Below are 27,700 nucleotides of genomic sequence, written 5' to 3'. Positions count from 1 at the left end.
TAATATTAATTTTTTAATTCTGAATGAATGAAAAGATGGAAAACTAGAAAAAATAAACGGATCCAAATCAATTTGCTGTTTTTTTCAGGAAAACTGTCAGTGCACTTCCACGTAACAAAGACTGAGAAACAAGCAGAGCAGACCTTTGACCTCCATCCAGGATCCATGAACTCTGTTATGCTGTTACAGCATTTTTGCTGGCATGCTTTGAGTCTGCTTGTCCGCACTTAGAGGGAATGGTTACTACACATCAGGACACTTTGATCTTGATCCTACGATGAAGCATTTCTATTCTCTTGGGAATGGTCTCTTGGGCTCACTTGGCCACGCTGAATGTTTTAAATATGAAAATGATGTGAGTCACATGCTGGCCTTCGCAGTCACAAGATTTCAACCTATCTGAATACATAAGGGAGATTTTGAGCCCACATGTTTGCGCTCCACACCACCACCGTCACCATCTAACACTTAATCTTTTGGAGAATGGTGTTTCATTGCTCCTTTTTCCCATTTCATGAAGGGGTGTCAGCTAACGGTGTGCCTCTGAAAAACCCGTTTCTACCCTCCTTTTTGTCCTTTTTTGCCGTTCTGCTGTTTTAATGATCTTAGCGTTGTCGTCATGTGCTGAAGTAAATCACAAAACCACAATAAGGACAGAAACTCGGACATCAGCAGTAGTAACAAGAGGATAACATTTTATCACTTAAAAAACAAAAAAACGTGAATTGAGTGTGAGAAGAAATCAGACGCCTTAAATTTAGTCAAATGATGGTGGTGTTTGGTGGATTATTCATTTTCGTTAGTGATTTCGCTTTCAGCTGGGCATCTGTAAGCTTGATAAAATGTTTGACATTGTTTCCATGGTTACAGCGATCTGAGCGAGTTTCTGCGGAGGGCTCTTAGCAGTGCTTCTTCGTGCCATCTGCACAGGTTCAACCCCTGAAGGAAGCATGTGGAATTTCAGCTTGCAGAACAAATTGAGTGAAAATATTCAGAGTGTCTATTTAAATCTGTGAGCAGTAACACAGGATATGTGGGTCAATGGAGAGAAAAAAAACAAGTAGAACTGCAGTAATTGTGACAGATATGGACTCAGTTTCATTTTAGCAATAATGATCTTATTAGAGGCTGTCATTAATTTTAAGAATGCACGGTATATTTTATTAATCCCTCAGTTTACTAGGAAAGATACGACCTCACGTTTACATTTTGTGACCCCTGCGAAACAGACACAGCTGAACACAGCGTGAGCAGAGGGTCTGCATGACGTAAGAGTAAACTGAGTACAGCGTGTCAGAGTAGATAACCAAACAAGCTGCATAGAGCGGAGACTATAAAAGTATGCTGCCTATCTGCACTTCTCATCTACAGTGAGCCGGTCGGAGGAGCTCAGTGCGTTTCACCGGCTTTAGATTTTTGCGTTTTCCTCACTTCTCTTATCACCTCATCAGCCCAGCATCATGACCCATGTTAAAGCCACGCTGGTTTTCTGCCAATGCAAGTGTTTTCATGCCGTGATGACTCTGAATTAGCCTATGAAAGCACCGTAAAAAAAAAAAGGGCTAAACACTGGTTGAACCTGCATTCGGCAGTCCCTCAATGCACAGGTTTCTCATACCTGAGCGGGATATCAGTGTTTCCGGCGTGCAGTCTTAGTGCCACAGGACGGTCTGCACCATATATCAGTTTGCTCCTTGTTCTTCTTCTTCTTCTTTAAAAAAACATAAAAATAGAGCAGTGTTGTCTCTATTTTTTAAAATCAAGTTTCAGCTTTCAGGGCAGAAAATGCTGCTTTCACTCCCAACAGATGACTTGATGTGCTTTTCATGTAAATGGCGTCTAGCACTTGCACGCCGGTGTTTGCATTAATGCATTAATTTCTCAGTACTGTATGCTTTTTGTAGCTGCAGGCTGAAAATGACACGTTCCTATCTAAAGCACATTTCTCCGCTTACAGTCCCACTCCACTTAGACTCTCACGCACGTTTTTTAGTGCTGATTGACAGCAGGAGCTCCCCCTGACCTAGTATTCTGCTACAGTGGGACGATCCCACAGGCCAGTGATTAATGACTAGGCTTTATCCGCTAGTGGTGTGGTAGGCCTGCCAGCCGGGCCACTTAGACTGCTTGGACCGCTACCTCTGCTGTAAACACACTCGTGTCTCACTCTCTCTGCCTACAGCCATTGTACTATCATATTCACTATTACAGCTCTAAACTGGTGTCCCAAGTTGACCTCGCTCTAACCCTTACTCAGTGAGAATGCTTCCCTTAGCAGTCATTAGCCAAATCTATTTGCATTATTTTGAAATTAAGGCAGCTCTAGTAGTGTCTAGTGAGGTTCCCCATGTAAAAAAAAGTGCATGCATTTTCCTTCTAAGTATTCTGTTTTGTTTATGCAAAGTGTCTGGTGCTATTTTTTTTTTTAAGTCAAAGGCAAACAGTCGCACATATGGCATGCTATAAGCAGATCTTAACAAACATTTTAAGCCAAGAAAAATGAGTGAATGCAGCGGAGGTGGTCTCACTCGTGGACAGTGATTGCTTACATTGTTTTTCTTTCCTTACAGCTCAGGGCACACTGAGCATTACTAGTCTGCATTTGAACATCAGGCCTGGCAAAACAGCAAACCTCAGAGGGATTTCTGTAGTTGTGACAGCACCCTAACAAACTGCACACGCAGCAGGAACAAAGCCACTATGACTTATTTTCTCTTGGTGTGAAGCTTGCCTGATAAATGCGGGGAAAGATGATATTTCCTGCTCGGGCATATCTCCCAAGTGTTGCAGCATTATTGGCAACTTGTAACCCATCAAGCATTCGGGCATGAATGTGAGCCTTGGTGCAGTCTTTACTTTTGTTTTGATGACGAGCATGAGATAAGCGAATCCGTTCTGCTTTCAAAGGATCTATTAGTGTGCAAATATTGAGTGCATAATGTGTTTCAATCAAGTATTATACTTCATGGTGATTAATTGCTTGATTAAATTAGTTGATCGCACATATTGTATTACAAAAACAATGATCAAACATTTACTCCAGTTTTTCAAATGTGAGTGTTTTTGTTTTTCGGCTTTGCATCACAAACAGAATGGCTTCATGCGACAAAATGCTCAGTTGCAGATTTCTGACATTTACAAACAAATTATTTTATTCGGCGATAAGATCGTAAGATCCTTGCCAGTGATTTGGTCGATTCACCGGTCACCCTGCATTCCTACCCTCACCTATGGCCACGAGCTGGGGGTAGTGACCAGAAAACCAGAAGTTAGCTTCCTCCAGAGCGTGTCGGGCCTTAGAGATTGGACAAGGAGTTCATTCATCCAGGAGGAGCTCGGAGTAGAGTTGAAACTTGATACTACTCCAATACTACATTGAAAGCAGCTAGTTGAGGTGTTCTGGGCATGTCCTACTGGGAGGAGACCCCTGGGCAGATCCCAGATTTGCTGGAGGAATTACATCTCTCAGCTGGTTTGGGAGCACCTCGTTGGCCTACAGGAGAGCTGGAGGAGGTGGCTGGATACACGGTGGTGTGGGTATCTGTGATTAGACTGCCCCTTATAAGCTTTTTGATGCGGCCCTCCACAACAGTCCCAGTTTCTCATAAGATCCCTTGGGAAAACGAATGGCCCACCTCAGGATTTTATAAAGAAGAGTCATTTTTATCTTTTAGATAAACATTTGTCCTCTCTTTTTATTAAAGAACAGACAGACTGTTACTTGTTTCACCTTTTCATGTTTATGTGCAAAACCTGAATAGATCAGATAAAACAAATTCAAATACAGTTAATTGTTAAAGTTGTTCATTTTTTGTTTTGCTAATTACAGTTTTTCCTCAATTGCTTTGGTGCAATTCTCACATCAGAAAAATCATTGTCAGCACTCTTAATGCAGTTCTCTTTTTCACACATATCAAAACATGAGAAATCAGTCAAGCACTTCAACTCTGATGAATGAAAAAAACAAACATTTCACCACTGTATTGAAACTTAGACATCAAATTCTTTTAAAAACATTTTTATTAAAAATCTTACTGACAGAGAGTAGAGCAAAGATGAAGGCCTAATGTACATTAAAAAGTGTCCAGAAACAAAAATAAAATGTGAAGGATTTATTTAAAACTTTGCAAAATTGCTGAAATCTCCAAAAGCTAAATACTTGTGAAACTGTATGCATCAGAAAACAGGCAAAGAAAATAAATACAATCTGGTCACAGCACCATCTGTTGTGTAATCCAGTAAATTCATCTACATACATTAAGAAACCACTTTATTAGGTACACCTGTTCAGCTGCTCCTTGATGCAAATAAGTAATCAGCCAATCACAGGTCAACAACTCAAAGCATTTAGGCATGCAGACATGGTCAAGACAGCCTGCTAAAGTGACTGAACGTTGCATTATTGTTAGTGTCGGACAGATTGGTCTGAGTATCTCAGACACTGTTGATCGATCGGGATTTTCCCCACACAACTTGGGTTTACAGAGAACGGTCTAAAAATATCTGTGAGCGGCAGTTCTCTGGATGAAAATACCTTATATTTCGTAATCATAGGTCAGAGGAGAATGGCCTGACTACTTCAAGCAGATACAAAGGCAAGAAAAAAACTCACTCAACCACTCGTTACCAACAAGGTGTGCAGAAGAGCATCTGTGAACACGCAGCACATCGAACGTGGCACAGATGGGCTGCACTTGGACCACACTTGGACGAGCAGCTGACAAATCTGAAGCAACTGTGTGATGCTATGATGTAAGCATGGAGCAAATTCTCTGTTTCCAGCACCTTGTTGTGCTGAGCAGCACAGCAACAAAGCAAAAGGGAGTCCGACCGCATACTAGCAAGGTGTACCTAATAAAGTGACCAATGAGTGCATACGTATAGTACAAGCCCGTGTGTCATTGCCATGTCACAGGTGCCATGACACAAGGCTAAGAGTATGCTCTGTGTTTATGTTTGCTTCTAACTGAAGGGCAGTTTTAGTGCTGTTACTGGCCCTGTGTTCCTGGCCTTGTTCTTTATTAGTTTATACAAGTTTGAAGTAATTTGGCTGAAAACACCAGTGCAGTCCAACACAGCATGTCCCTTGGAAAATTAATGGCCCACTTCGGGACTACATCATATAAATTAGAGTTGCGAGATTCAAGTGAGAAGTGTATCACGTCTAATGTGGCTGCGTTACTGATTTGAGAACTGCAAGAGTAGTGAGAATGTCTTTTCTGATGTGAGAATTGCACCAAAGCGATCGAGAAAAGCTGTAAAGTTAAACTCTGTTGTTATTAGCAGAGATACGTTGAGGCCCACACACTAACTAATAAAGCTTCTGTGATAGTTATTTGAATTCAATCAAATACTTTAAGTAACAAAAGTAATAAAAATATGCTGATTAAACAGATGTTCACATTATTAATATGAACATAATTTTCGTTGCAGTCATTTAAACTAATTACTCTTTAACTGATATTCATTTAAGATATGCTTTCTTTGTAAATCTGCCATTTGCAAAATAATGAAATGTAGTTCAGAAGCATAAAACAGCATTGCAGGTCCAAAATTCCTCCACGTTGTGCTTAATTGCAGCAGCTCGAGTGAAGAAGAGTAATTGTTCTTGCGGCTATAGCTTAAATCCCGGAAATTCATCCTCCAGGAAAGTGTGCTGATATTTTTAGCTTTGCTGTGACTTATCATGTGGCAACAAAAGTGTATTTTATGGATTTGCTGGAGTGTGATCTAAACTTGTGGAAAGCTTCAGGGATTTTGCTGTATGGTACAAATGAGGGAAGCTGAACAGCTACCAGTGAGTTAATCCATGAAATATACAAATGTTGTCTCTAAAACAGAACAAATTAACTACTGACCAGTCAAGAAGCACACAACACTAGCACTTATCTCATTTGGATCTGGCTCTGATGTCACTTTTCCTTGATGCACAGATAATGTATACGCTGTAGGTTATCTATATATAGAAAAGACAAAAGGATCTATTTGCAGAAGGCATATGGCTAACATCATTATCATGCCATTCAAAGCACTCAGTGACCACTTGTGCTTTATGGAGGTACGCATTGTCATCATTGGAGATATTGCTCCCAGTGGGCATGAAATGTATCATGGGATAATCTAAGTAACCACTCAGAATCTTTTTTTAATAGTATAGGATATCGCAGACTGAGCCATGTGACTGTGAATAGGCTCTGTGCATCATGTTAGTAATAAAATGTCCCGGCGGCATCTCTGTGTTTCTGTTCTCTCTATATTTTCCCCTGTAAAAAAAGAAAGTGGGTGTAGTTTTTTTCCTTCTCCTTCTTCCACAGACTGTGAGCCAGGTTTGCTTTGCGGTGACGGTTGTGTAAAAATTCATGTTCACATGTTGTCGAGTGAAGCCGAGCACAGCGAAGCAGAACCACAAGCACTACTGTCTATGAGCGGCCATATGGTGGGTGTCCTTGCATGGTAGCTTAAGGGAGCCTTTCTCCCTGAGATGAAACAATTTTGTTCAGCAATGAACCTCGTCTCTCAGCCTTTCGTGTTCATCAGACCCTGCCCCATCATCCACCTCTGAGATCTCACAGTGTATCACAGCTCCCGTCAAACTGCCTTGAGCAGGGATGGCAACCCTGGGCATCCCAGGTAGACCTAAACAATCTCGGTCACGTGGGTTCTGCCTCCCCCCGCTAGTCAAAACCCACCCCTACTCGTCTCGCCCTGCTCCGTGCCTCCAGATGTGGCTTAATTTACTGCGACTCTGCTAATTGCTGTAATTAAGGATTAATTACTGTTAATTACCGTCGCATAAACTCATCACCAGTCAAAGAGCGAGGCCTTATGAAATGTGCCATGCACAGGAACACACACCGCGGGGACTCGAGGAGGATTGTTTTAGTGGACCTCTTGTTTTGTGTCTCGTCCTGGTGCGTTGGGAGGGCTTGTAGGGCAGCAGTTAGGGCAGGACGCTAACTATCACGGACAACCTCCTCCTGGCTCCGAACACTTCACACATCACCTCCTCACCAACTGTTGCCCAGGACAGCGTCAGTGCGCTGGCATTTGATTAGAGGCTGAAAAAAAGGGGTTTGTTTAGCTACTTAAACAGCAGGGGAAAAAAAATATTGACAGCTCGCCTAAAAAATGGGGCTTCATGGATCAAATATCTCATCAGTGCTGAAACTCATTTTACTTTGCCAGTAGTTTTGAGACATTGTTTGATGCGTTGGCCCACCCTTTTATGAGGCTAGAATTTTTCTGCCAGTACTGAAGCCCATGAAGGATTGACGCCAATGTTTCATACGCCCGGCCACTCTCTTTAAAGTCCATGAATATCAGATTCAAAAAATGGGCAGACGATAAATTCAGCATGTATGGTTAAAATTCTGGCACCTGTATATTCGTCCCTCTTCTTCTCTTCTTCTTGTCACCTGTCTTATTGTGAAAAAAATCTTATAAAACATCTAAAAATAAATAGATTTTTAAAAAAAAGCCAAACCCTGCCTGACGTTTATCCAAAAATGAATACGACCAGTCTTTGTGTACTTTGTGGTATCCTGTGGACTGTCCTCTCTCCACAGAGACATCTTTGTCTCTCTGCTTGCAGGCCGCCTGTGCAGCTCGCTGGTCCACAAGCTTGTGACTTCTCAGCTATTCAGTTGCTGTGGTTTCCTACGCAGCCTCGAGCAGTTGGAACTGCATGGGCTGAGCATGAGTTTGATTCAATCAAGGAGATATATATTTTTTAAGACACCTTAAGAGAGACAGACACCCAGGGGCTAATGTATTGCCTATTTTGAATAATGAATTATTTTAATGAAGGCTTTTAAATGGGAGTGCTCTGCATTGGTGGCAGGGCGGTGCACTGAATGGTCTTCTCCTCTGGCGCTGGCTGCCTCATTATCAGGCCAGCCCCTCAGGCCTCAAACTGGCCTGCTTAAGCCTCAGATGATGACGATAATTACCGTTATTAGGAGTAGCTGCAGGGGGAACTTGTTCTGAAAAACACCAAGCTGAGTTCTTGCCACCACCGCCGCTGCTGCCGCCGAATGAGAAACTGCCGATCGCTAGTGGAGAAAGCCGGAGAAGGGGAGAGACAGAGGGGAAGAAAAAAAAAAGCAAGGGATGAGGGGAGCGGCCACCAAATCCGCCTAATGTGACGCCTGTCAGCTCGTCTCCCACCAGCTGTCACCTCCCAAATGCACTGGGGTTCATTTTTTTAATTGACACCTCGCTTTCCTATTCCATTTCTATTTTTCGCCTCTCATTCTCTCTCCATCACTCCTTGCCAGCACCATCCACATCTCCTCATCTCTGTCTGTCTCTCCAGTATTTCTCTGGTGTTTTTCCTTGTCCTTTTGTGTCCCCATCCCCCCACCCAGTGACAGATACAACACTTCAGCTCTGCCCCTTTTCTGCACATGATACTCGAGATGGCTGATAAAACATAAAGCTGTTTTTAGCGGTACTTTATGACTATGCCCTTGTGTACTGAGGCTGTACAGCTTCCCATTATCTGGTGATGGAGAGAACATTTTGGGCCTGAGAAAGTTTCCCATGAGTTCATGGATAGCCACAAATCTCGCTTTTAGCTTGAAGTGGAAAACATTTTAGGACCCCTTAAAGCGGCACCGGACAAGCACGCCCCTACTCACTGATAATAATAAATACGTACAATAATTAGCTGTATAACAAAAAAAAAGGATAATTAATTTTCCCATGGGCCAACAGTAAGTAACTGGGACCAGTAAGCTGAACTCATTTCTGCTCAGTATTAATTTTTATCTCTTTATAAGCTCACTGGTGTCCCAGTTACTCTATATGGCCCCTTGGGAAATTTAATGGCCCACCCCTGCCTCACTTAATAAAGAAAAAACACGAATACGGATAAAAATTCAACTAAAAAGGAATTTAAAAGCTAAAATGAAATGAGCTGGAAACTAATTGGCAGTAAATGGAAAATTTTAAAGCGAATAAAAAAAAACAAATACACTGAAAAAATGCTAAACTTTCAGTTTCTTTCACTCTCCTTTTATTTTTTTGCTTTCCTCCAACAAACATGGGTGTTTTTCACTTGTCAGCCAGTTTCCATATTTGCTTCCATATTGGTTTCCATACTTGTTCCATGTCCATCATTATATCCTCTTCCTGCTTTGGTTACGCAATTGAGCCTTAATTACTTCATGACAATAAGTCAGAAAAAAAGAACCCCAACTCGTCTCTTGCCCCTGTAAACAGCTCAGTGTTAAAGAGTTTTCATGCGCAGGCTGTGAGCTATGATTAGTAATTTCATAATGATTGTCCTTTCTTTATTAAAGCCCAGATTCAATTCAATAGAAATGACCACATATACAGTAAATTGGATTTAATGTAACATAATATTCATTCAGTGTTCTCGGTAATGATAATTGCATTGCTCAGTAGTTTACCTCAACTCTGTGGGGTCAGTTTGAAAAATGTCACAATACCGCGTTTTATGATGATTGCTTTCCCGCTACCAAGTGAAATGTGTTTGTAACTGTGAGCATTGAAAAGTGTCGAGCTTGAAAGCCGAGATCAGTGCCGTCGGACTCGTCTGTACAGATGAAACAGTGATTACCTGATCGGCGAGTTGACAGAAAATTCAATCACAGAGTATTGTGACGAATGCAGGGGTCAAAAACTGACCGGCATCGCCTGCTGCAGCTCCCTGTCGTGAGGATTCCAGTTTTTGCAGTCGATTTAGTAACCTAATATCTTTGAGCTTGGTGCTGTAATTCGCACAAAACGACAGGGCTTTGGAAATTACAGATCGATGCTGAAATACGTACTCTTTCGCGGCTAAAATTGTGAGCTCCTCACCTCGCTTTGAGAGGAATTACCCTTTGAACTGCCGCGATATTAATCAAATTTAAAATAGTTTCAGTGCATCAGAAATAAACCAAAAGCAAGCAGTTCAATGAAACAATGCACGCTGGAGAGGAGAATTATCTCTGGGCCACGTTTAAAGAGAGCTCCACATCACAGTGTGATTGCAGGTCTTAAGGAGCACTAGAAAGAGGCTGACACATGTCGCCGTCTCTGCTATTATGCAGTATTATTTTGAGCCGTTGAATTGTGGGTAATGTAGGTGCCATATTTTGACACTAAGGAAGAATGAATGGAATTTAAAATGTGTCCATTTAACTGTCCATTGTGAGTCAGACAGTGTTATAGGTGCGCGACGCTAAATCGGCGCAGTAATCTTTAAACAGCTTTCCATTATCTCATTGACAGAACGTACGGAGCCGGAGAAAGTTCGCGCATAAATCACACATCCTGCAGAAACATGGCAAAAAAGGACTTTAAGGATGAAGAATCTAAATGTTTTCACGGCTGATATTTTGTCGAGATGTCTGATTGGCGAATTCGTAACGATTGTCCTTTTCTTTATTAAAGCCCAAATCGAATTCGGGAGGAATGATCACACAGCGCATACCGTAAATTGGACGTAATGTAACGCAATATTCATTTAGTGCTCTCGCTGATGATAATAGCATTGTGTAGAAATGTAGTTCACCTCTACGTCGTGTCTGCATGAGATATGGCTCAGTGCTGCCTCTTATGAAGACTGCGTTATTGGGCTTGTATCAGATGCAGATGAGGGCAGGATGGTGAACTCCTTGAAGCCGCGGGGGGGGGAGGATTTGTATTAGTGATACTTGTCATGTCTGCTGTAAATCACGCTGCTTTTTTCAGGTTCCTAGGTTGTTGTTGTTTTGTCTCAGAATGCTGTGTGGCAGGGATGAATGGTGGTGATGTTACATTATCATGTGGCTGTCGCTTTCACTCCTGCTGACTGGTCTGTGACAGGCCCACACACACACACGTACACACACACGTACACACACACACACACACACACACACACACACACACACACACACACACACACACACACACACACACACGTTTGTGTCAGGAGCAGGCCTGATTTATTAACTGCTGAAACCCAAGATGACGTTTGCCCACACAATCAATACAGAGCACAGCCACTGCCTGGTCCTCTCTGGGGTCATGTGATGTGGACAAGAGCTAGGCAAGAGAGAGGACGCACACATACATACACACTACGGGGCTGTGGAGTGTATTGCATTACTGTATTGATGGGAAATGGATCCAGTCCAGTGTTGGCTGCTAGCTGCCAGTCAGAGGCAAGAAGGCTAAACTTTCATCGTGGCTGTCAGGGACATCACTGCTGCCTTGTTTGATTGTAAATCTTCCTAATTGTGACAGAATACTTTGACGTCATTAATTAAACATGTTTTCATTTAAAAAAGCTTGCAGGGCGCCAGGCTGGGTGCTCAGGGTAGTCCGGCAATGTGCGTAGCTGTGTATTTTTTTTTACTGTGTGCTTCCTCATTATTAAGAGTGCTTACATTTGTTCATCCAGTGTGTTTGCATGTGTGTTTGTGTGTGTGTGCGTTCCTTGTACCTTGAGTCTCCCTGTATGAGTGGGTGGCTTAATCGTCATGTTTATTTACACTCCTGTTGTCTGCAAACAGCAGGCAGTGCGGCGATGGGCATGAGCCAGCTCTTAAGGAAGTAAAACGGCATAAATTAATCCTGTCAATAAGCAAAACAAAGGCTTATTCTTAGAAGTCCATTCATCATATAGGAAGTGGCTCGAGAATAGTTTGCGATGCACATTTATTTTTGCCCTTTTTTTTGGTGGTTGTGGGGTTGGTGGCCCAAATCTCGGGAAAGAATTGACACAAGAACGTGCAAACAAAGGGAAGGAGAGACGACAGGAGGAAGGATGGAGGGAGGGAGGGAAGGAGGAAGCGACAGAGAGGGGAATTGCGTCCTCTCATTGTTCAATTAAGTCTGTCGGTAATGATCAAGATGAGATGATGGCCATCTTCCTTTTATAGATACTAATCTGTGACTGTCCGTGGAATAAGAGAATCGCAGAGTGGGGCGGTCTCCGCTCCTTTGTCGCCACCAGAGAAAGTCAAAAGTGTGTGTTAAAGAGTTTTTCTTCTCTTTTTTGCTGCCATTGTTGTTGTTGTTGTGCAACTGTTGGGAGCGGGTGACTTATTTTAATAGAGGGCACTCGCCTTTGTCAGGTGATTACGTTAATGTATAGTCCGTGGTCGCAGAGTTCACGACGAGCGCTTTGACTGGCATTGAGGTCTAATCGATTTCATTGCTATTACTGAACAGAAATAAATAAAGCTGATGGCTGTGGTTGGGGTAATTATGCCACAGCACAGTGAATTGTTTGATTTTCCTTATTAATTGTATTTATTTAATCCATTTCATGCTTTTAGTTGTGCACTCGGGGACTTGGAGGGAATGAATAAATCACTCTTAGGCTCATTAGATTCCCCCTCTGGTAGGGATGTGCCACTATTTTGTCAGAATCAAATTGGCGAGTGTTATAATTTCCCGCTGGTGTGATTCACATGAAAAATATCCACATATTCATCTACCAGCACATGTGCACATGCGCCCACACACACACACTCGCGCACATGCGCCCACTCCCCCCCATCTGAACTCCTGACCTTTTCCAGCCGTCTGATAGCCATTGACATTTGCCTCCTGAGCTGCGCTTGCTCACGTGTTGGAGCTGATGGGAATGGATGATGTTATTGCTGGAGGAGAAAAAGGGAGGGAAGGGGGGAAAAAGGTGGAGGGGGTGGATGTGGTGGTCGGGGTGGTGACGGGGGGGGGGCAGTTGAAAAGAGGTGGACTGTGGTAGACAAGCTCCCCACGCGGCTCCTGGAATCCATCTGGACCCCCTGCTCCCCGGAAAGGTCACAGGGCGTCTCAGCCTTACATCCTCATTACAAAGGAGCCGTCGCTGTGACCTGAGACTGTTTAGCTACAATATGGCTTTCTCTGTCACACAGCCTGTCACATCCCCTCACTGCCTACAGCCATCACGGAAGGGACGTACAGTATGTAATGTAAGACCGTCCTCTTTAAGCATTTTGATTGATGTGTGGATTAAAGTGTGCATGACAAATGTCGTGGCAGCTTTGTCTTTGTCCTTGAAGACAGGGGATGGAACGGAGGGGCTGCACCTGGTCGGCTGTTTTCAGCTGCTCGCTGAAAAGCAGGACGCTCTGCTTCTTTACCGAGGGAGCCTTCTGGTGGCAGAAAGAGGCAGGGCAGTAAAAAAAACCTCGTTCTCTGTTTGAAAGTGAGGGTGAACCACTTGTGCACAGTTAAAATAGTGTTAGAAGAGCCACCGGCGGAGAGTTTTCGTGCGAGCTGAGCCTGCACTTGTGCGTGTTGTGGTGTGGTATGTCATTTGTGCTTGTCCACCTCAGCAGGCCTGTCTTTGCTGTGTTTACACTTCACTCTCCACACCATGGGAGATGAGTGTCAGCCGAGAGCTGAGCGCCTGTAGGTATGAGAAGCTTCAGTTTAGCTTCAGACGCTGTCCTATCTAAACAGTGGCTGTGGCACCAGCGTCCGAGGCGTGCTGTTATTAGGCCGTGTACAGAAGGGAGAGATATGGATACAGCTTGAAACAAATGTTAGATTTATTCCTACTGAAAGAATATTTTCTTTGTTAAGTGATGCATTTTGAACTCTTAATTATGATTAATGTTACTATATTTCTTTAATGTACTCATCATTTTTCATTTCTGTGTGTAAATATGGCACTGGGACTATTTTATTTAACTCAAACTCTGGCAGGACTCATAATTGTTTTGTTTTTCTGTTTAGACATTAACAGGATAATAAAGCCCTCAGCTAGAAACTGAACCTCAGCTAGAGACATGAAACATGAACTCTGGTAGGAGTCTGTGTCGTTTTTCTTTTTTTCTTTTTTTGCATGAAATGATAGTCAAAAATAATGAAATGATAGTTTTATGCTCTCGCTCAGCTGCCAGCCTGTGTAAGGCTGCAGGTTTTTATGGCGTGGACTTGAACTCTTTTAATGACGCCTGTATTTCAGGGTGTCTACTCAGTAAAATGGAAGAATACTTAAGACTCCTTTCTCAGGCGCTGTAAAATTTTTATACCCACAGTCATTTTGAACACCCATGCAGATCGGCCCGTATTACATCATTGCTCTCGTGACCTCTTCTTCTGTCCTCCACAGTGCTCAGTATTCGAGGTGCCCAGGAGGAGGAGCCTCCAGACCCCCAGCTGATGAGACTGGACAACATGCTGCTGGCGGAGGGCGTGGCCGGACCGGAGAAAGGCGGCGGGTCGGCAGCTGCGGCCGCCGCAGCGGCAGCCACCGGCGGCATTGGCGCCGACAACTCAGCAGAGCACTCTGACTATCGGGCCAAGCTGTCTCAGATCCGGCAAATTTACCACACGGAGCTGGAGAAGTACGAGCAGGTGGGGGTAAAGCAAGCTCATTCTTTATTACACGTTGCTTCAAAACACATTCAACACTTCCTCAGCTATCATGGATCACGGATTTAGCTCAGGTCCTCTGTGTGCACAAGTTATTTATGTTGCTGTTTTAGTATAATGCGAGTGCATACATAAGCTGTATGTAAGTGAGGCTTTTTTCCTGAAAACTGAGCCCTTTGCTCAACGAAAGACACATAAATTTAACCCCCCTTTAAAAGGATGATCTCCCGTATTGATGTGCCCATGAGCCAGTCAATGGTACGAAACTCCCTTTTTTCTTGGATTGTGTATATGGATATATGTAACAAGGAATCCTGTGTGTAAATTCATTATTTTATTAGAGAAAACCTTTTGTCAGCAAAAATGTGATTTTTCTATTCTTTGGTGTTAAGTGTTTGAAAAAAGGCAAAACGTTGCACTTTCATGTTGATGGATACAGAATCTGTATTTTGTGAGAATTGTTGGCATAAATTTCAGCAGTTCCAAAAATCAATGTGGATGGAAGATCTTGCCGTTCTGTCAGTATGACCTCACTGTTTTTGTAATGTTGAGGATCTGGCTTTTCATTTTAGCTTTCTAACGTCCCGTCCAGACCAGATCTTCTTGCCCTTTGCATGCTGGGAGAGGCTCCACGCTGCCAGCCTAAATAGGAATAAGTTGGTAAAGGACAGACGAGATATTTTCCTGAGGATGTTTAAGTAATTTTGTCAGTCTAAGAGTATAATGTTCTTGAAATCAGCACTCGTGGGACAGGCAAGCCGAGCCTTTCGGAGATGCTATCTTCAGCAGGCAAACAGCCATTATATCAGTCACACACCAGCTCTTTTCCAAAGACTGTAACATCTTGTCATTCCCGTGGAAGTCAAAGCGTTCTGGGTTTGTCATCTTCTCCGAGGAAGGCTAGTCATCGCTAACTGTCAAAGCCAGTATACACCTGAGCATTTTTGTGTCACCACGCTATGTACACCTCACGTGGTATGAGTGAGTAGTGTCTAGCGTGTGTGTGTGCAAGCAGAACGGCTGCTCAGTGCATCACTTTGACTGACGTAACCCTGGTGTTGACAAGCAACAGACACCTTGACTCTGAATGCAGTCATATCCAGTGACTGATTCAGACAGAGAGAGAACGAGGTAGACGGAAAGATGGAGTGAAAAGAGAGGGAGACAGTTTAAACCTCTTGAACATGAACGGGACTGAAAGCCTGCTGTCATTTTAGATTTCTCTTCACTTGTCACATTCTCTCTGCTATTGAAGAGAAGTCTTTTTAATATTCAGAGCACTGCAAGTGCTCGCTGCCTCCGCTGTATGACTCCGCTGCCACATTTGTTTGGCTTGAAACATCGCTGCGTGTCTGCCGCTTTAATTCAAACTATTCTTATTACCTCTAACACTACTGCTGTTACACTGTCAGCACTGCTCGTGCCAAGGCTTACCAGTGAAGGTGCAGGCTCACCAGAATCCAATTTCATCCTTTTGTTCTGTCTGAAGCTGTCGAGCCTCTGCGATAGTTATTCTTTTTATGAATCCTGCCTGTCTGTGCATCCAGGCGTGCAATGAGTTCACCACCCATGTGATGAACCTGCTGAGGGAGCAGTCTCGAACACGACCCATCTCGCCCAAAGAGATCGAGCGCATGGTCAGCATCATCCACCGCAAGTTCAGCTCCATTCAGATGCAGCTGAAGCAGAGCACCTGTGAAGCTGTTATGATCCTGCGCTCACGCTTTCTTGATGCCAGGTGTGTGTCTGTGCGCCCCCAACTAAATCTTATTCATATGTACTTATATTTCTATTTGACTCTAAGCTGCTTTTTTGTTATCACTCCATTTGATTTTGTTATTACAGTTATTGATTATTGATGGTGCAAGGGAGGAGTCATTTTTCTCTTCTGTGTTTTTTCTGATCAGGCGAAAAAGGAGGAACTTCAACAAACAGGCGACAGAGATCCTAAACGAGTATTTTTACTCCCATCTCAGTAACCCCTATCCCAGCGAGGAGGCCAAAGAAGAACTGGCCAAAAAATGTGGCATCACAGTGTCACAGGTAAGATCCTAGGCAAATTGAGAAAATTAGGCTCTGTGGTAAGTGTGTTGCTCAAAAACAATTCAATTATTCTAAATCAGCAGGGCTCTGTGCTTCAGCGGTCGGGAGCCCTGTCAGCCTGGGGTTACCATTAGAAACACTCACATTAAAAACAGTTGGTTTTCTTACCAAGTTGTCAGTAGTTTCCAAAGCTACCAATACCTTTCCAGGAGCATTTGACAGTCAGTTGATGAAAAAATGATTCACAGTTTTTTCATGGAAAGACTGGATAGTTACAAAGACTTTAACTATAAAAGCTTCTTTTTTGCATGCATTTTCTTTTTGTACTGTAACATTTTTGCTTTATCATGGATCCTCGTTTTTCTTTTTGGGTTGTTTCATTGTTTTTTGTTTTGTTTTTTTACTCAGTTGGTACGCTGGCTATAATTTTCCATCACTTCTTAAATAAATACTAGTAATAAAGACGACCACCCAAAAATCTAATTTGAATAGGGCTAAAAAACTCACAGGGAATAGCAACCAAATTCAAACATGTAGAGCGTGGCAAAAGCTGAATATGGAAAGTTGATCATTTACCTGCTTGAAGTGCAGAGCCACTTCTGCCTTGGGCTGTTTTATTGGAGAGCCAGTCAGCCAGTCAGTGTAACTATGCAGCATGAATTGGTATCATTTCTATGACAGTAAATGTCAGAGAATCTGCATATAAGAGTCGTTAGTGAATTTCTTGTGATTGCTTCAACTTTGGACTCAGCAGCTTTGCAGTGTCATGCATCTGCCAATTTTTTTGTTTTGTTTTGGGGTTTTTTGCACCAATACAAGATTATTTTTCTGACTTATCTTCAATAGCAGATTATTTTTCTGTAGAAATACATGAAATGGGTTCTAGGTTAGGTGGTAACAGTCATTTGCAGTTCAACTGCAGGAAAAAGTTAAATCTGGTCCATGAAGTCCTCATCAAAACAAGAAGAGTGCTACTGGAATACTGCTGTCATATTTCTGTAGTGCTGAGAAGGCCTCAGTTTTCCCCCAGATAAGGTGGAGGAGGTGGCTGGAGAGAGGGAGGTCTGGGTGTCTGTATAAGCAGAAGAAAGTGGATGGAGGGCTTTCCATATTGCTCTGTTCCATGAGAATTAATTCGCAAGCAACATGAAATACCGTGCAAAGAAGAGAGGAGGTTATTGTGCTAACTGGTGTACATGGCATGACTCAGACTTTTTAGGTGTGCAGAGTATCATCTTATATTTGCTTTTATTTATCTTGCTACCGTCTTGACAGGTATCAAACTGGTTCGGGAACAAGAGGATCCGATACAAGAAAAACATCAGCAAGTTCCAAGAAGAGGCCAACATGTATGCAGCGAGGACTGCAGTCAATGCAACCAGCGTGTCCGCTCACGGCAGCCAGGCCAACTCCCCATCTACTCCCAATTCAGCAGGTGAGCTTCGGGCTCTGATTAAAGGCCGCTGGGCTATAGTGAAACAAGTTCCATCAATAGAGGCGTTATCAATATTTGTTGTTCACCAGAGCAGACAGAAGCGTAAGATGGAGCGTATTGACGTTCTCATACCAAAGCCACAACTCAAGAATTCAGTCTCTGGTGATGTTTCTTATAGACTAACAGAACGCTCTCCTTAATTAACCCAGTAATACACTTTGGCTTTCTTGCCGTTCTTCTTCCATTTTTCTTCCTTTCTTCTCTGCCGTCGTTATCTTCCTCCCTCACTCATTCGCTCTCTGTTTCTCTCTCACTCTCTCTCTCTGTTATTGACCTCTTGGTCTTGTGGACGTTAATTTTTCCTGCCTCTTGTCCGGTTGACCTCATGTATGCCATTAAGCTGCTCAGAGGGCAAGCGGAGTCTTTTGTCATATAGAGACTTTGCGACTGTATTGGATTAGGACCGGGTGTTGAAATCAAGTTACGTGATGGTCTCTTTACATCTGGGGAGCTGGGGTCCATTAAAGGACGAATACGATTCTTTGGGTCTTCCTGCAGATCAATTATTACTTCCTTAATGAAACACTAGCAGCACGGACATGTAACAGTAATATGATCCATGAGGCTCGTTTTAATTGGATCTTAAACAGTTTTACAACGAGAACCTGTCGGATTGTTCTTGCTGGTTGATTCAGTGCGTCTATTGTGTGCAACTTTGTAGAAAAAGTCTTTTTCATAATGCCTGCCACGCTCTCAAACTAACCCATTCAATGCCTTTGTGCTTATGCATGATTTCATTTTAACTCCTTTTTCTGTCCCCCTCTTCTTCTCTGTTACTATCCCCTTTCTTCTGATCCTTCTCCTCCTGTCTGCGCGTCTTTCTTTTTCTTCTGCCTCTGTGTATTCTCAGGTTCTGCTGGCTCTTTTAACATGTCAAACTCCGGAGACTTGTTCATGAGTGTGCAGTCCCTCAATGGGGACTCGTACCAAGGGGGGCAGGTTGGGGCCAACATACAATCCCAGGTAGGCGCCTCTCCAAGTTTAGCATCCCATGTGGCCGTAAACTGGCACATTCCTGAGCTCGTTTGTGATGTGGTTTAACCGCTGACCAGTCTGGGAGTTTAGATGCCCACAATAACTTGACCTACATTGTGAAACGGAGGTTATACTTAGCCTGAAGCACTACATTAATGTAGAAACCATTGTCAAGCCACAGTTGAGTAGACGACTGCGGACAGTTTTGGAAACGGTGCAACACTCATCAGCACCTCTGACAAGAGTTCACATAGCCACTGGTGCACTTTGTAGCTCCCTGACCTTGCCCCAGTGGACAGTCATGACCAACGCAGTGTTACAACTCTCACCACGGATTAAGGAATCACCACCCGTAGTGAAGGCCTCATTTGGTTTCAGTGCTTTCGGCATCACTTCCTTCTCCCTCCATTCCTCCTCTTCTGTTCTGATCAGCACGCCAATCGCTTTAGGTCGTTCATGAATATGCAGAAGGGACGGCCCTTATCGTAGATAAAAAGGTCTTCGGGGTTTGCCCTTAATTATTGAACCCGAAAGGGTTTATTTTTCTGATCACGAATGAATGACCTCAATCTCAAAGATTTGCAAGTATAAAAAAGGCACAAAGTACAAATTCATATATGTTTGTCTAGTTGGTAGAGCAGTCAGATTTGTTGTGAAATCCATATGGAAAGTGTGTTTCTGGGGAAAACAAATATAAAGAAATATGAATTGGACTGTGGAATCTGGAAAGAGCATGACAAAATGTTAACAGTAGAACAAATCCTGCATCACACCATGGTTTTATTGGCAGCAGGTGATACTGTGGCACTTCATCTGAGTGTTTGCTCGACTTTAAATAGTTTAAAGAAAAGACACAAGTCTGGACATAAGAATATACAACAAGAACAACAAATACATTGATAATTAGCTATCCTATATTTACTCCTGTGTTTTTGTCCTTTTGTGGCGTCTGTTATCGAGCTTGTAATAGAGGCCAAATCATTCTGATTCGCTGTTTGTAACCTTTTCCTGTTTATGATACCCTTTTACTATCAGACTGACCTTTCCTTGTGCATTACTGTCTTTGTTATCCAGAGCTTTTGTCTTACTGGTCCTTTTGTCTGTGTCCCCGCTGTTCCAGGTGGATACCCTTCGCCATGTTATCAGCCAGACCGGAGGATACAGTGACAGCCTCGCAGCCAGCCAGATGTACAGTCCACAGGGCATCAACGTAAGACCTGTAAACAATCTCATTCTGTCCTTCTCAGTGCTTCTTTGCTCTTTTACTTTGCAGTGATTCCCCAGCTGCACAATGTTGGTGATATCGCCTAAATCTGTATGCACACTAAAATGCCACTTAGCAGACTTTGCCGGGGTTGGGCTGTTGTCCAGCCATTTGCCCCCAACCCCCCTCTGTCTTCTGCCCCAGTCGTGCCCTATGGTGGCAGGCAACGAGGCAGCTACCAGGCTGAGTAGCTGGACATGCTCCTAGCCTGTCGGAGGATATTAGCGTTAGCGAGGCACCTGCAGTCGACAGAAACAAGGACACAGGTGTCATCGTCGCACCAGACGCTGCTCTGTCATTGCCACTGTAGGACGACTCATATTTATTTCCCCCTCCAAGACTGGCTTGGAAAAAAAAGAAGTTCAGAGTTGCTGCTAATCCTTAAAATAACTCGTTAAGCAGCCTGTCAAAGCCTCAGCCAGTTGTCTCGGTCTCCTTGCTGGGCCGGGCAGGGCGGGACAGGCAGCACTCGAGGCAGTGTGTTAGCATGTAGATCCACAGCGACAGGCCGAGCGGGGCTGAACAGAATCAATACGACAGTCACAGGGACAGAAAGAGCGAGGCTTTGGGCTAACAGTCCAAGCACATTGGCCAGATCATTCATCCACAGGAACAGCAGCACTGACAGCCAAGCCTGGAACACCCCTCGTGCTAAAATAAGAACGAGGACGCGTCCAGCGCGCTGCAGCATGCAACAGGCTCATTTTACATCTGTAATTTAGACTAATAACAACACACCAAATTATGAATCTCTGACCTCAGTCGCGCAGCTAATTTGGCTTCTTTCTTTTTCTTATTAATTTTGCTTTTTGTTCATAAAAAAACGCTTTTTATATGTGGAGGTAGTAGAGGATTATAAAAAACTTTGTTCTGCTCTAAATGCTTTTTTCTTTTATCTTCATTAGTCTTTGAGGATTTTTTTAAACATCAAATATCAAATGAATTAGTAATTCAGAGAAACGTAGCGTATCATGACTGCAGTGTAATTGTCATACATAAATGAGTGGTTAAACTGCAGCTACCATAAATGGCTTCATTAATAAATTGGAACTGGATGCTCAACGACGCATTTGGTTTTTAAGTGCTTTTATTGTCAAGGCAAGCCCCACCCCACCAAAACTCAAATGAGCCACCCTGCAAAATTCAAATTGCAGTAATCGATATATTAAAAATAATTAAAACTAATTGTGCTGTTTGTTGTGAAATAGATCGCAGATCCAGCCTGAGTAGAAACACTTACTTTGAAAGCTTTAGAAAAGAATAGAAATAACTATTTCGGAAATTCTTAACAATATGAGGCTCTTTTACAGTTTTACTAACAAAAATTGCAGTGTTTTATTGAAGCTTATGAATGAAGTCGTGCATCTATTTAGCCCAAATGATATTTTTTTTATATTCTTTCTAAGATTTACTGACTGAACTCTCGTGGTTCACCTCTCCTTCTTTATTCTTGAACAGCAATTACAGCCCCTCAAATTGCTAGTGGGTGTCGACTTTCTCTGAGACTGGAAATGCATTTTTTCCCCTCCTCATTCTTTCTTTTTTCCCTCTTCTTGCTTCTGAATAAGATGACAGACGGTCTTTACACAAAATAACAGGGTTTGGAAATAAGAGGCTGCCAAAGCACATTCCCAGCACTCACTAATAGCGTTGAAATTGCAATTAATGGTCTTTAGCCAACCTTTTATGATGATTTGAGAAGGCTTCCATTTTAAAGAGCTTTTTTTTTATTGTGATAATTTATTCTTTTATCATCCATCTCAGGGGTATATTCTGAGATATATGAAAGGTCTGCGTATTCGCTGTTTTATCTTTGCTGTTTATCTCACATTATGTCGACCATGTGGAGGTCCAAGTGAAAGAAGTGGCATGATAATTTTTTTTTTTTTCTGAAAGCATCATTTGACAGTTTTTAGTGCTTTCATTTAGAGGTTTTAGGAGCAACATCACTGCTTTTGAGGAAGTCTTTTATATTTGTTTTTACGTTTAGGGTTTACCTGGTATTCTTCATATATATTTAACAACAAAACCTGCTAAGCAAAACCTTCTGCTGTGAATATTTTTCGAAGGCGTTACCTATAGCGTACTCCTTTTTATTGGCAGGTGTAGTTCCACATTTATTATCTTCAATCAATACACTAAAGATGTAAATATTAAGTAGTGTGGTTTATATTACATAGATGTCATATAGAAGGCAAAGAGTGCTTTTGTTGGGCTCAATATTTGGCTCTATTTGAACATATCTGGGGGGACGGGTGAGTCTGTACAGCACACTGTAAAAAGGTTTGTGTATATTTTAAAGTAAAACTGTAATTTTCAAAGAAATCTTCACTATTCATTAGTTTTTCCAAGCAACCTTACCTCAGTGAATTACAGTAGTGACCCAGCATACTAACACATATGCACACACCTATTATAGTATCTTCCTGTAGATATTAGAGTATAATCAGTTACAGTGTAGCTGTATGGCGTATGGGTACTTTATAAAACTAGGGTGTAGTGCACCGGTAGTCCCTTGTAATGAAAGCATATGATGAAGTTTCATTTTTACAGCAAAAAGCTCTATAAATCGTCTTATTGTCTCCCTGTTTAAGAGTCCAATGGGCAGATTAATACCACTGTCCTGTGTGGTCATTTGGCTCAACATAAAGAAAATATTCCAGCCTCGCTCTGACAGGAGTCTGCAGATTAATTAACGCATTATAACGTATTAATTTACTCTGCACAAAACCGAAGTGTAGAAGTTGTGACCAGCGTCATCCCTGGCATATTTTGATTTTAAAGAAAACAGGACATAATGTGTTAGTGAGTAGCAATATGCCAACGTGCAGATTGTTTTTATTATATCTGATCAGAACCAGCCGAGTTAAACACCTCCAGGCTCCAGCCTCATGGTTTGCATGAACCTGTGAGGTAAACTCCTCACCTAACTCTTGTTCACAACACAAACAGGAGGAGGAGAGTTTTTACTAAGAATATTTTATTTTGGGGTAAAAAAACATGTTTTTTTTCCTTCTATTTACTCTTTTCTTATAAATCTAGAACCACTCTTTTTATTTTATTTCATATTAACTGTAGTTTGTGTTTATTTGTTTTAATTTTAGTGATTTGGTTTGGAGAAAACTAAAGAAGAAAAGAGCTCTGTAAATGCATGATGACTCCAAAGTCAGTTAAATAACAACCCTGAACAATAACCAAGCTAATTGTGTTTGAGATTTTTGACACAATTTAGCAGCCCATCCTTAATATAAAGAATGATGATATTTCATATCACATTCATATTCACGCTAACTTTGTCTTCTTGTGTCTTTACAGACAAACGGTGGCTGGCAAGATGCTCCGACTCCTTCGTCAGTGACATCGCCCACAGAAGGACCCGGAAGCGTTCATTCAGATACTTCCAACTGAATATATCCATCTCTACACTCCATCCACGAAAAACAAACAAAAAATGTAAAAAACATGAACTGACGTTGCTATTCGCAGTATTAAAAAAAAGAAGAAGAAGAAACGGAATTCACTGCCCCACCGTACGGCGAGGTACCACGAAATCCTAACCAGAAAAATTCAATAATATTTCCTCTGCTTATAACGATGGACTTTTGGGATACAAACAAAAAGTTTCACAATAAAAAATATTTCAAAAAATTAAACGATATTGCAATCAATGGAGATGTTTGTACAGATTTCACATTATAATCAGAGGGCTGGGGTTCCTTATTCACTCGTAATGTTTTCGCTCATTATGACGATAAGATAAAGCAAAGAAATAAAATCATTGGTTTTAACTGAAAATACTTCATTCTACCTCTCAGCCACTTAAAAAAAAAAAAAAAGTAGAAAAATGTCAGTGACCATTATTTGTTTTGTAAAAATGAAACTTTTGTCTTTGCGAACAAGAGGCACATCTTCTTACTTACATTTTGTTGTCTCTCACCTATTCTATGGTACGCCATTTAGACTTAAATATTGCTCAGTTGTTTACAATGTGTGCTTGACAAAAAGTATGTTCATCTTCCCCTCGCTGTCTCCGACGAGTCAAAACCAAGTTCTGTCAGGAGATTTTTACCTCTAAGGTAACCCTGTGAAGTATGTTATCTGTAAAACAATAAATAAATACCTGTCATCAAATCAGACAAGCTTGACATTATTCATTAAGAATCATTAACCTAGACGATTTTACACAATGTTGGTTTTGGTTCTGCAGATACACGAATGACAGATTTAATAGAAAAAGTAAGAATTGTGTTTTTCTGAGTTCTTCTTTATCGCAGCAGATTCTGATCATGCCAAAACAAAACTGCTCAGTTTACTCACCGTGTTTGGTTACTTTGTTACTAATCCCGATCCTTTCCGAGAGAAAGATGAAAAGAAATATTGCTTTCATCGCAGACAAAAGTTTGTCAAAGACGCATGTAACTCAGTTTGTTGCAATCCACTTAAACGGGGAAGTCATTATGCTAATAGAGTTTTACATGCTCGCACAGTGGATCTTTGCTCCTGAAGCTGCGGCGCAGGCCCACAGATGCTCGTAGCATGAAGCCAATGATCACCGTCACGACGGAAGGAGCAGGTGGATGAACTGCGGCTCAGCTGAGGACAGTTTTTGACGTGTTACGCATTTTTTGTTGAATTGTGTCCTTGTTAGGATGTTCATTTGCATATAAATCAGTGCATTATTCTGCTGGAAGTGCTTTAGTAACTCTAGAACTGGCACCAAAACAAATATAGATGTTTAAAGTCATGCTTGCCTCCATACCTATCAGGCTGATTCTTCTCAGTATCAAAGTTTTACAAGGAAGCGTTAACGATGAAGTACTTAAAGAAGGGACGAGTCATTCTGTCAAATAATGTGTTTTCTGAGCAGTCTAACCTTGTTTATAGACACTTTTTATGTTGTGTGGCCTATTTGTTTGTATTTGTATTTTTTTTATGGTGTGCTTAATGTAGGCTCCTATTTTTTTTTTTTTTGTTTGTTTGTTTGTTTGTTTTCCTATTCTTGTGAATTAGCTCATGGGTTTTCAACATGTGTTAATGTGCACCACTGTGCTTGACTTGCTTTGTTGGAAAAGGGTTTTCAACACATTAAAATGATATGTAATGCAGAGCGATCATACATCCAGCATTTTTTATTATTGTGGCTTTACGAGACAGCAACGACTCTACGTTTTTGCTCACACAGAGGCGTCAATGGCGCGATGGTAATCACTGCTGTGATAACTGAAAGTCAGCCAAGGTTAGTGAGCCCCCACTCCCTTAATGGCTCCACATCTTCCTACCATTCATGATGGCTCTTGTCCAAACATATTCAACATATTTGGACACATGCACTCAGATAAAAGCACACTGAACCAAATCCAAGCATTTACAGTGAACAGAGGGTTTTGTGTGTACTGAGGATGTAACACACATGTGTTTATGTAGCATTTTTAACTTCAGGTTGTACCTTAGCCATACACTCATAGAGCAATTTATTCTGTACACTTAAAGCACTTTATCTACCTCACAAGCAAGTCCAATTTAGAATCACCAGTTAACCTGACAGGTATGTGTTTGGACTGAGGGAGGAAGCTGGAGCACCTCCAAACAGAGAGGTCCCAGTTGTGGATCTTCTTGTTGTGACTAGTGGTGCTACACCACTGTGCCATCCAGAAACTTAGAGTGTATTGACTGTGAGCCACAAAAGCTTCTGTATATACTCATCAGCACCTCTCACTGGCTGACACTGACAGGCTCTTTCTTAATTGGTAGTATTTTTCAGCAGTTGTTACAGACTGAAGTAGATTTGGTCTTGTTAATATAATTTTTTGTCATGTTTGTTGATATCGTGGGAGCCCGGTCAACACCTTGAGCTCCTTGTCATGTTGCTCGAGCAGTTTTTCATGATGACAAATTGTCGTGCTGGGGGAGGCTGCTGCTGATGGCGGTTGTTGCTGCTGTGTGGGTTGTGCTTAGTATGTCTGCATAGTATTCACATGAATGTCAGGACCCAGGGGTTTAGATTGTTGCACAATAGGTTATTGCATTAATCAATGTGATTCACGTCATGTCATGACAAATCCAAAGACCAAGACAAAAAAAAAAATCTCTTACTTTATGGTCTATTGAGTTTTTCTGTAAGCTTAAAATTCGGTTCTTAGTGTGGCTCATGATGTGTCTTAGTAGGATAACAATGCAGGACATTGCTCAAGCAAAATCACTTGAAGTCCGTGATTTGGCTCAAAATCTGATAGAAAATGAGAAAATGATCAGATTCTTCAAATACAAACAACACCGCTGACAATATCTGAATGGACAGTTGCATGTCTGACAGAATTACATTCATAGCAAGTGAATATTCATAATTGGCCAAACAACAGGGCCGAGGGTATGTGGGAGCAGTTGGTGGTATAGTCTGCGGACGGTCAGAGGCCTTGACTGCTGAGCGAGTGTGAAGTGCCAAAGCCAAACTGCTCCCCTGCACCCCGAGGGCAGCGAAGGAGCCGGGTTGTGCTCACCAGCAGAGAGGGCCTCAAAAACAATCTGACAAGACTTCTCATCTCCTGGCCTCTGCAGTACTGCAGTAGATGCTCATGAGCGAGATTATTCCAGTGTCAAGCCTGCAGCTTTGTCATCTGAAACAATAACATCAAGTGAGATAACTCACGCAGACTGAGTTTTACTTAATTTTTGAGGGATTTTTTTTGTCATGCAGCGTAATTCTCACACCGCCGAGGTGGTGACACTGCACAGGCCAACTGAAATATAATGCTGCTGTTGACATCTGTTTTCCAGCTGTCAGTGAAGCACTGTTTAAATTGCAGCTGCTGTGGAAGGGGCATGGATGAGTGGCTCAGACACCTTGTGTCTCCCTCTTCTCAGCAGAGCCCATACTGCTTGAATATGCAGTGAAACTACCACTCACACATTGCCTGGATGCTTCATCTTAAATTCACTTATTCACACACTGTAACCCACAGATTATATCATGCACAGGAGACAGGGTGTGGCCCCTGAATTTTTCTGTATTACAGTCTGTTACTCATCTCTTATTTTTATAATGGCACAAGGCAACGTTTTAATGAATGTTTAAGAGGGGTCATGTATCCAGGCTGTTTAAAGATTCAGTTACATGAAGACAAAATGATTGATCAGAAGAAAAGCTGTGTACAGAAGAGCCAGAAGTGTTTGTCTTCTTCCACTAGATGGCGACTTTAACACATTTTGTCAAAACTTTCACATCCTCCACACTGTGATATGGAACAGGAAAGATTGCTTTCAGTATTTCCCAGTGGGAATGTTTTGACTGAAGTAAAACCCTACCCTATCAGTAATCAGCATTTCAGTTTTGGGTTTTTCCCCCAGTTACTCTTGCACAACACTAAAAACTTTCGTTATATCCCCAGAGTGATGACGCCTCTTCTGTTTTCTTTGCAGCTGATCCATCTCTTTCACTCTTTTCTCTCAGAAAACCACTCAGATTCAGTCTCTGTGTATTTTCCTGTCATGGAAAAACAGTGACAGCAGAATGATATGCATATGTGAAAAACATGGCAATTCAAAATCAACAAATATCAAGCCTTCCGGTGAATACTGATGATTGCATTTCAGAGCTG

At 42.0% G+C, this 27,700-nt stretch overlaps 1 protein-coding gene across 4 annotated transcripts in view; it reads left to right on the top strand.

Moving 5' to 3' along the window:
* pbx1a (pre-B-cell leukemia homeobox 1a) overlaps positions 1–25,210 on the top strand; it is a 59,415-nt gene extending 34,205 nt beyond the window's left edge. The window contains exons 5-11 of one of the 4 annotated variants that reach the window (XM_076876336.1): positions 14,066–14,316; positions 15,876–16,066; positions 16,236–16,371; positions 17,647–17,806; positions 18,717–18,829; positions 19,962–20,051; positions 23,421–25,210. In XM_076876336.1, coding sequence (XP_076732451.1) covers positions 14,066–14,316; positions 15,876–16,066; positions 16,236–16,371; positions 17,647–17,806; positions 18,717–18,829; positions 19,962–20,051; positions 23,421–23,513 — 1,034 coding nt within the window. In that variant the 3' untranslated portion in view covers positions 23,514–25,210. The remainder of the gene's footprint in view (positions 1–14,065; positions 14,317–15,875; positions 16,067–16,235; positions 16,372–17,646; positions 17,807–18,716; positions 18,830–19,961; positions 20,052–23,420) is intronic. The other 3 variants (XM_076876337.1, XM_076876338.1, XM_076876339.1) reach the window with 3 other exon arrangements.
* Positions 25,211–27,700: the final 2,490 nt, after the last annotated feature.

The sequence above is a fragment of the Maylandia zebra genome, linkage group LG18 (assembly GCF_041146795.1).
Source record: "Maylandia zebra isolate NMK-2024a linkage group LG18, Mzebra_GT3a, whole genome shotgun sequence".
Taxonomy (NCBI): domain Eukaryota; kingdom Metazoa; phylum Chordata; class Actinopteri; order Cichliformes; family Cichlidae; genus Maylandia; species Maylandia zebra.
The sequence above is the reverse complement of the archived record's forward strand: the minus strand, read 5'-3'. Positions and strand labels throughout refer to the sequence as shown.